At 38.9% G+C, this 9,645-nt stretch overlaps 1 protein-coding gene and 1 pseudogene across 2 annotated transcripts in view; one reads left to right on the top strand and one right to left on the bottom strand.

Moving 5' to 3' along the window:
• Positions 1 to 774: 774 nt before the first annotated feature.
• LOC106610631 (kelch domain-containing protein 1) lies at positions 775 to 8,446 on the bottom strand. The gene is made up of 14 exons (XM_045723334.2): positions 8,146 to 8,446; positions 7,635 to 7,747; positions 7,369 to 7,439; positions 6,619 to 6,736; positions 6,375 to 6,487; positions 6,110 to 6,194; positions 5,918 to 6,001; positions 5,674 to 5,754; positions 5,422 to 5,480; positions 5,187 to 5,296; positions 5,009 to 5,081; positions 4,707 to 4,791; positions 4,402 to 4,454; positions 775 to 4,138 (listed from the first exon to the last, which is right to left on the bottom strand). Exons 2-14 carry the CDS (start codon positions 7,740 to 7,742, stop codon positions 4,003 to 4,005), a joined length of 1,176 nt encoding a protein of 391 aa, XP_045579290.1. The 5' UTR covers positions 7,743 to 7,747; positions 8,146 to 8,446; the 3' UTR covers positions 775 to 4,002.
• A 111-nt stretch (positions 8,447 to 8,557) lies between these two features.
• LOC106610584 (DNA polymerase epsilon subunit 2-like) overlaps positions 8,558 to 9,645 on the top strand; it is a 29,651-nt pseudogene continuing 28,563 nt past the window's right edge. Inside the window, exon 1 of the transcript XR_014378934.1 lies at positions 8,558 to 8,584. The product of XR_014378934.1 is annotated as a DNA polymerase epsilon subunit 2-like (transcript). The remainder of the gene's footprint in view (positions 8,585 to 9,645) is intronic.

Genomic DNA, 9,645 nt, shown 5'->3' with positions numbered 1-9,645 from the left:
TACACCTTGTAGTAATACAAACAATGTTCAAGAAAATTATGATAACAGTAATACAATTCTTTAAAATTGTAGTATTTATTTTGGTGTGACTAATGCTCTTTGATATTTCAAGCAGACTTGACCCTCTTGGCATGGTCTGAGTACAGCACTTTGCAGCTGTAGAAGCTATGCTCAAATGGTGAGCTGTTCCACACCCTCAACATGTAACAGCACAAGGTAAGTAAATCTAAATACACGAGATGTAACCTTTCCCCTTTTGTAGAAAGAAGAATATGTCCCCTTTTGTAAAAAGAAGAATATGAATAACAATTATAAGAACTCTGAAATAGATACTGAAGACATGGGAGTGTTACTGGTTGCGTTTACACAGGCTGCCATCTTTTTTCCACTAATTGTTTTTTTTAACCAATCACCTCAGGGCCCGGTTTCCAGATAGCGATGGAATTTAGGTTTAGGAATTTAGGTTTTAGCGATGCATTTTCCTACAACGGTCGAAGATGTAAAATGCATTTCCCAAAACACCACGCTAAGAGAGCATTCGCTCTGACGAAACCATGGCAACAAGGCAGGTGCTGGGCCCAGGAAAGGGGCTCGTCCAATTGCGTGACGTTTGTCTAAAAAGCGAAAAAAGTAATAATAATAACTTCAGCCTCTCTGACTTCAGTGAATTAACATTTTTATGACTCATCAAAAGGTTTATATGTTATTATAACCATGTTGGGGTGGTGGCCAAAGCAAAGTTGAAGTTGTACAAATTAGGAATGATTTCAAACATTACAACAGTCTTCTTTATTAAAATGCCTTTGCTTTTGTTGCAGGCAGAATACACATCCATTCATAGTCATCATATACGGTTCATTCGGAAATTATTCAGACCCCTTGACTTTTTGCACATTTTGTTACGTTACAGCCTTATTCTAAAATGTATTAAATTGTTTTTTCCCCCCTCAATCTACACACACACTTCCCCATAATGACAAAGCAAAAACAGGTTTAGAAATTTTAGCAAATGTATTACAATTTTTTTTTAACTGGAAAATATCACATTTATATAAGTATTCAGACCCTTTACTCAGTACATTGTTAAAGCACCTTTGGAAGCGATTACAGCCTTGAGGCTTCTTGGGTATGACGCTACAAGCTTGGCACACCTGTATTTGGGGAACTTCTCCCATTCTTCTCTGCAGATCCTCTCAAGCTCTGTCGGGTTGGATGAGGAGCATCGCTGCACAGCTATTTTCAGGTCTCTCCAGAGATGTTCGATCGGGTTCAAGTCCGAGCTCTGGCTGGGCCACTCAAGGACATTCAGAGAATTGTCCCGAAGCCATTCCTGCGTTGTCTTGGTTGTGTGCTTAGGGTCATTGTCCTGTTGGAAGGTGAATCTTTGCCCCAGTCTGAGGTCTTGAGCGCTCTGGAGCAGGTTTTTATCAAGGATCAGTCTGTGTTTGCTCTGTTCATCTTTCCCTCGATCCTGACTAGTCTCCCAGTCCCTGCCGCTGAAAAACATCCCCACAGCATGTTGCTACCACCACTATGCTTTACCGTAGGGATGGTGCCAGGTTTCCTCCAGACATGATGCTTGGGCATTCAGGCCAAAGAGTTCAATCTTGGTTTCATCGTCCTTTAGGTGCCTTCTGGCAAACTCCAAGCGGGCTGTCATGTGTATTTACTGAGTGGCTTCCGTGTAGCCACTTTACCATAAAGGCCTGATTGGTGGTGCTGCAGAGATGGTTGTCCTGGAAGGTTCTCCCATCTTCACACAGGAACTCTGGAGTGACCATCGGGTTCTTGGTCACCTCCCTGACCAAGGCCCTTTTATTTAACTAGGCAAGTCAGTTAAGAACATTCTTATTTACAAAGACGGCCTATACCGGCTAAACTTGGGCGACAGTGTCTGTAGTGACGCCTCAAGCACTGAGATGCAGTGCCTTAGACCACTGCGCCCTTCTCCCACGATTGCACAGTTTGGCTGGGTGGCCAGCACTAGGAAGAGTCTTGGTCTTTCCAAACTTCTTCCATTGTTAAGATTGATGGATGCCACTGTGTTTTTGGGGACCTTCAATGCTTCAGAATTTTTTTTGGTACACTCCCCCAGATCTGTGCTTCGACACAAATCCTGTCTCGGAGCTCTATGAACAATTCCTTCAACATCATGGTTTGGTTATTGCTCTGACATGCACTGTCAACAGTGGGACCTTTATATAGACAGGTGTGTGCCTTTTCCAAATCAATGGAAACAGGATGTGTGTGCGCCTTTCCAAATGTCCATTCAATTGAATTTACCACAGGTAAACCCCAATCAAGTTGTAGAAACATCTCAAGGATGATGAATGGAAACAGGATGCACCTGAGCTCAATTTCAAGTCTTATAGCTAAGGGCCTGAATACTTACAGTACCAGTCAAAGGTTTGGACACACCTACTCATTCAAGGGTTTTTCTTTATTTTTACTGTTTTCTACATTGTAGAATAATAGTAAAAACCATAAACTATGAAATAACACAGAATCATGTAGTAACCAAAAAAGTGTTAAAGAAATTAAAATATTTTAGATTTTAGATTCTTCATAGCCACCCTTTGCCTTGATGATAGCTTTGCACACTCTTGACATTCTATCAACTAGCTTCATGAGGAATGCTTCTCCAAAATTATTGAAGGAGTTCCCACATATGCTGAGCACTTGTTGGCTGCTTTTCCTTCACTCTGTGGTCCAACTCATTCCAAACCATCTCAATTGGGTTGAGGTCAGGTGATTGTGGAGGACAGGTCATCTGATGTACTGTAGCACTCCATCACTCTCCTTGGTAAAATAGCCCTTACATAGCCTGGAGCTGTTTTGGGTCATTGTCCTGTTGAAAAACAAATGATAGTCCCACTAAATGCAAACCAGATGGGATGGCGTATCACTGCAGAATGCTGTGGTAGGCATGCTGGTTAAGTTTGCCTTGAATTGTAAATAAATCACTGACGGTGTCACCAGCAAAGCGCCATCACACCTCCTCCATGCTTCATGGTGGGAACCACACATGCGGAGGTCATCCGTTCACCTACTCTGTTTCTCACAAAGACAGCAGTTGGAACCAAAAATCTCCACATTTGGACTCATCAGACCAAAGGACAGATTTCCACCCCTCATGTTTCTTGGCCCAAGCAAGTCTCTTCTTCTTATTGGTGTCCTTTAGTAGTGGTTTCTTTGCAGCAAATCGACCATGAAGGCCGGATTTCACGCAGTCTCCTCTGAACAGTTGATGTTGAGATGTGTCTGTTACTTGAACTCTGAAGCATTTATTTGGGCTCCAATTTCTGAGGCAGTAATTAATGAACTCATCCTCTGCAGCAGAGGTAACTTTGGGTCTTCCGTTCCTGTGGGGGTCCTCATGAGAGCCAGTTTCATCATAGCACTTGATGGTTTTTGCGACTGTACTTGAATGAACTTTTAAAGTTCTTGAAATTTTCCGGATTGACTGACTATGTGTTAAAGTAATGATGGCTGTAACATAACATGTGGAAAAAGTTAAGGGGTCTGAATAATTTCTGAATGCCTTGTAAAATACACTGTAAGACATTTGACAATAAATCAATAATGTTTTGTAAGACAAATCGCCCCACATACTATGAAGGCCTTCTCAACAGTAATATGCGGAACATAGTCTGAACTCTGCATTATCAGTTTACTGTAGTCTACTTAAGCAATACGGCACCTCGGCGGTTGGTGGTATATGGCCAATATAACATGGCTAAGGGCTGTTCTTAATGCACAATGCAACACGGAGTGCCTGAATACAGCCCTTAGCTGTGGTATATTGGCCATACACCACCAACCCCAGAGGTGCCTGATTGCTATTATAAACTGGTTACCAACGTAATTAGTAAAAATAAATGTTTTGTCATACATGTGGTATACAGTCTGATATACCACGGCTGTCAGCCAATCAGCATTCAGGACTCAAACCCCCTAGTTTATAATACTGAACATTTCCCTTAATATTTATATCTGACAATGCTATATTTTCTTTGTTGTCCGAAAAAATGATATTCTCTTCTGTACAGCTGGCAGTAGTTTTGGGGGCACAAATGGAAGCTGTTTTTCAAGCATCTTGCAGTTCTTCACATTCTTGGCTATGTAATCCTCACATATCCTGTGAGACATTTAAAAAAATAAAAATGTTTTAAGTGTAGGCTAAGAGGGCATTGCATGCATTTGGTAGTTGTAGCTTACTATACTAAACTGTCACTGTGTCATAGCATCTATGTAATAGCAAAATAATAAATTCCATGAACTATTTGTATGGGGATCATTCTGTATATAGAATATTGTTTTGTTTTATCAGTCAACAAAATATCAGTGTCTTCTAGCTGAGACAGATTCTCCCTCATTGAATTATCATAATTGATTAGTTACCGAAAGAGTGGGTAGGGCTGGATCTGGAAAACAAGTGCATCATTGCAGTGACCCTGAAGAAAGGTGATAACGAAACAGTACCATAACAGCTTATTGTAAACATGTCTTCCATAATTCATGATACGTGTTCCATAATTCATCAAATGATCTGCTTATGAATTTTAATAATTTAACATTAACATAATACCAAGCAATTTCCTTCCTGTCACAAATGGTAAAATCATCCAATGTGAATGATTAGGGAAGTTCCTTGAGTGGTTTCCATAGAATCAGAATGATTCTAAGGTGGTTTCCATTATACTTACTGTGTCTACTAGAAGTATGTAGTTGCAACTACCCCCAAACACAATGACATCAGAGTCTTTCCCTTGGCATGCTGTGTGCCACAACCTGAGGGTGGAAAATAAATAAAGGGTCAGATCATAGAATTACATATAAAGTGAATTAAAGGATCTCTATGGGTCAGACAATGTGCTTACAGTTTTATCATTTGCACATTTTAGGTACATTCCTCAGACTTTAGATTGGAACATGTAATGCTATCCAATACCAGTTTAGTAATTTAGCTTGATTTAAACATGATACAAACAACTTGAACATGCACTACCTTGGTTTGTTCATGTATGGATGCTCAAACTCTCTCCATTTCTTCGTCCCAACATCAAATACCCAGCCATCGCCTGGAGAGATATAATTGATTTTTTAGAAAAGCGAATGCCATGTTTCCGTGGACCTTATTAAGGTACAGAGGTAGGATTTTGAATCTGTACAGGTAAATGACTTACTCATTGGTTTGCAGTCTATACTCAGTCCTCCAAATAGAAACAAACCGCTGTCAGATATTGCAGTGAGGGTATGCCACGACCTTCCCACTGGCACATTGGATGCTGGTACTCTAGAAAAACCATTTTGAAAGAACAGTTAAAAAAAATAAAATCAAGCGTGTTGTCATAACAGTATAGAACAGGAAAGTAACCATTTTAAGTTGAGCATTTGAAAGAGTGAACAGTAAATGCGTACATTTCGGACCATGTCCATGATTCTAGATCTAGACAATAAATGTCACTTGTCCTGGTTTCCTGAAAGTGAAAAGAAAAATGAAGATCTTATTTCAAACCAAATAAAAAAAACTTGAGTTAAGTATGTATATTTAAACTTGTATGTACAATAAAAGATGTAATCCCACAAATCTTATTAGCAATACACTTTAGGATTTTTGTGTCTGTGTTTCAATGCAACCATGGAGAGAAGTTCAAATTAATAATTTCTCACTCTTATTCTGCCCCCACATACATATCCTTTGTGGCAAAGTGTTGCACTGGCATGGGCAGCTCTGGGGTCAGGTGCACAACCCTGTAGACAGTAGATATCCACAAATAAAGTATAATATGTGCCTTGTATGTTCCATTCCTCAAATCATGTGATGTCATAGCACATTCTTAAGTTTATTGTTTATTGTATATGATATCATGTCTTTTTTTTTTTATAAATAAACACGTTCAATGTATTGTCTTACACTAGTATGTGGTTCACTCCAACTGGCCGATGCTGGGTCAAACATATGGACTTCATTGTTCCATCCCCAATAGATGTCATCCATCTACAGAGCACAGTATTACTAATCCATATAATAAAGTTAAAATAGTTAATAGTACTAGAAAATGTATTTATGCCTTTGGCTATAATGGCACCCATAAGCAAAAATTACCCATGATGCCTCATCCATAAGGAAGCTTCTGTTGTTATTGATGTCATCAAGTTGCTTATGACCATATCCACCAAAGTAGATGAGCCTACAGAATAACCAAAACATATCCCAATCACAAGGGTTTCGTTTTACAGGGTAGCTGTGCACCCCCAATGATTTTTTAGATCACCACCAATAGTAAAGTGGCAAGGTTCGATTTATAAATCTTCCCAATTAGGGCAGTACTGCCATGGGCATTGTTTTTTTTTTTTTTAAGAATGCTTGCCTGCCATTGAAAACCCAGCAAGAGAGCTTATCTCTGGGTGAAGGAGGGGAGCCACTCTTATGGCTAACTTTCCTCCAAGTGTATTTTCCATCCAGAAGATTGACACAGTAAAGCTGAAAACAGACCATTTCAGCATGTAAATGTAAACAAAACAATGTAAGGCTTAGTAAGCTATTGAGGATTTTCACACATCCTTGCAAATGTACTGTACATTAGGGGGCTTTTTTCTATTGATTGGGTTTACCTGGTTGGTCTGGCCGTTGTCATCGCATCCCCCAAATATGTACATGTCTCCATTCAGAGAGCAGCCACAGGTGCCTGACATGGGGGGCGGGACCTCTCCTGACATCCTGCACATTTCCCTTCAGAATGGAGAATAAACAAACAAAACAGGGAAATGTAAGTTGCAGGGCGCAAAATTAACAAAAAGCATAGAGTACAGATATAAACACAAACCACTGACCAATATTTATTTGTATCAATAAACTTATATGTAACAACATTGTAAATAACATGTAACAACCTCTAATGCAGAGCTCCATAATTATGAAATGTAGTGTTTACATCTCTCAAATATTTCCACTTGGCACAGACGTCAGCTCAACATCTAGTTTTGATTTACATTTGGTTGATGTGAATTCAACATGAAATAAATAAAAAAATAACCCTGTCATTGGATTTAGGTTAAACGTTGGGTGAAACAATTACAAAATTCCCTGACGTCGATGCGTTTTTGCAAATCGAATCAGTTTTCCACATTGATTCAATGTCATCACATAGATTGTTTTTGTTGTTGAAATGAAATTATTCAACTTTTGCACTGAACCAACCCACTGGGCAAAAACTGGTAAAGTAAATTGTTGCGTGGTTGTTTTTTGATGGGTAGACTGTAGTAGAAGATTCAAAATCAAGTTTAGTTCTCATAAGATATCAACTTCTCCATTCATGATCTTAGAAATGTGTTACTAAGTTAAAATTCCATTCATATTCTTACCATACACCTCTTTCTAAGTCATATAACCAGATCTCATCATTAGGTAGGAAAACTTCATCATCAGCAATTGACTGCAGAAAACAAGTAACATAGAGTAGTAATTTGGCATCAATCAACATATTGCATAATCCTTGAATATTTTTTCATGATCCAAATAGCATGTTGGTGAAATGCAAAACATAAATGAAAGAAAACACTATCCATTGGCAATGCTTGTCAAGACAGTTGCAGCCAGGTAGGCTTTCTGTTTAACAGTTTCTGCTTACCACGTAGCCTCCCCACACGTACAGGACATTTCTCTCAATTAGAGCCGTATGACCGCTTCGCTCACGGGCTACAAGCTCTGAACAGTGCTTTTCAATTGCAGAATCCATGAATGCTAATAAGGAAAAATAAAAGAGGATACGTTGCTACATTGAAACAAATATCACTGTCAGGACATTATAGTATCGTTGAAGAAATCTGCTCAGAGATCCGAGTTGCTCATTTTTGTCAACACAGGGAAGAGTGAGGATGGTAAATTGAAGAATTACATTAGGTCGCGTCCTGTCGTCTCAAGTTGTTTTTAATCAAGTGCAACAGCTTTGAGAGAAGACAAGTTTTTCTTGCCCTGATAAGCTTCAGGCAGGTTGTCCCAATTCAACCTAATTGTTGTTTTATTCTGTATTCGTTCTACACTGATGTGTTGTAAATATGAGAATACTATTTAGATATGTTGAATAAACACATGGAGGATAATACATTAATAAACATTCAAGTAATAATTTATATACTTACATGTCTGTGAATACGGGGTGTTTTAACAACTTCAGCTGACTTCAAACAGCAAATCTCGGCATAATCGTGATTTGTACTATCTTGGATCCTTGGGACGTCCCTACCGAAACCCTAACCTAATAGCGGCAATCATCATTAAAAACAATAAAACAAGAATCAATGGATACATATCATTAATATGGATGTAAATTCATGTAGCAACTGCTGACTGCCCCTATAACCTTCACCCTACCAATTTACGTTTCAACTTCAATGGGGACGTCCCAAGGATTCCGGATTGCAAAGACTGCAGACTAAAAATAAACTTGTGTAGAATTTTTGCTGTGGAGGAAGTGACGAAACATGTAGCCTACAGGCGGAAGGTAAGATTTAGCGCCAAATGTTTGATAGTTGAAGGAAGATTGGATTGAAAATGAAGGTCCGCAAAGTGAAGACGAAAGTATCTGCTGGCTTCAGGATGCGGGACTTATGCTTCGACCGTATGTTATTGTTTGTCAATCATGTTGTTCTTGACATTTGTTTACAGTAAATGTAATGGCTGCATTGCTAGTTAGTAGCCAAATTGGTCTGTTGTGTCAGTGTCATACCAAGAAGTTATGCTAGCCCAGACTCGACGGCAGGATAAAGTGACAAGGGTCAGTTGAAATCGGCAAGGGGGCTAAAAAAATGTTGTGTTCTTGCATTAGACTTATATCGAATTCTGCTTATAATCATTGGATCTCCATTCGCCTTTCATTTACAATAATGCTAATTAAATGCTGAAAGTAGTAGCCTACTCATTCAAGTTTTTTTTAATTTTGTATTATTTTCTACATTGTAGAATGAGAGTGAAGACATCTAAACTATGAAATAACACATATGGAATCATGTAATAAACCATAATAAACAACGTTCAAATGCTGAGACTCCGAGATCGTTGAGTTGTTTTGGAATTTGAAGCTTGTCTGTTGCGACGTATCAGAACAATGGACAGCAGTGCGGTTTAGATGGGCAATTACCCTATTACAAGCAGCCTATGTGAATGCAGCCGTACACACAGCTGCCTTACCACAATAATGCTAACTAAATGCTGAAAGTAGTAGGCTAGTTATTTATGCATGCAAACAAAAACTGTATAGCAGTTTGGCTTAGAATACCGACAACTGCGAACAGACCAAAACAGCGGTACAAAGTAGTAAGCCTAGTAAACAAAATATCACCTCGATAAAGGCATGACATCATCTATATGTATTTTACATTAACAGTTAACAAACGCAGTAAATGAAAGGTGAATGGAGATCCAAATAACAAAAGCATAGCCTATAGCCTAATACATTGAGATGCAGCCATGATCAGCTGTTTTGCCAAATAAATGGGGCATCATTTGGGTTCTTGCGTTGGAATTAAATTGAATTCTGCTTATATCAGGCTATACCACAAACATAAAAGTAAAAAAAATGCATTTGACCAAGAAGTGACAAGTCCAATGGCACACAATCTTGCGGCGCTCTATCAGCACAA

Source organism: Salmo salar, chromosome 09 (genome assembly GCF_965601325.2).
Source record: "Salmo salar chromosome 09, fSalSal1, whole genome shotgun sequence".
NCBI classification, from domain to species: domain Eukaryota; kingdom Metazoa; phylum Chordata; class Actinopteri; order Salmoniformes; family Salmonidae; genus Salmo; species Salmo salar.
This window is presented reverse-complemented; position numbering and strand designations above follow the sequence as displayed.

What these genes read in the sequence shown, in the direction of transcription:
- LOC106610631 (XM_045723334.2), bottom strand. Translation starts at nt 7,742, where the DNA reads ATGGATTCTGCAATTGAAAAGCACTGTTCAGAGCTTGTAGCCCGTGAG. An exon ending in TGCTGGGTTTTCAATGGCAG is followed by an intron (nt 6,195 to 6,374) that starts GCAAGCATTCTT and finishes GTTATTCTGTAG; the next exon opens with GCTCATCTACTTTGGTGGAT. An exon ending in TTATGGATGAGGCATCATGG is followed by an intron (nt 6,002 to 6,109) that starts GTAATTTTTGCT and finishes TGTGCTCTGTAG; the next exon opens with ATGGATGACATCTATTGGGG.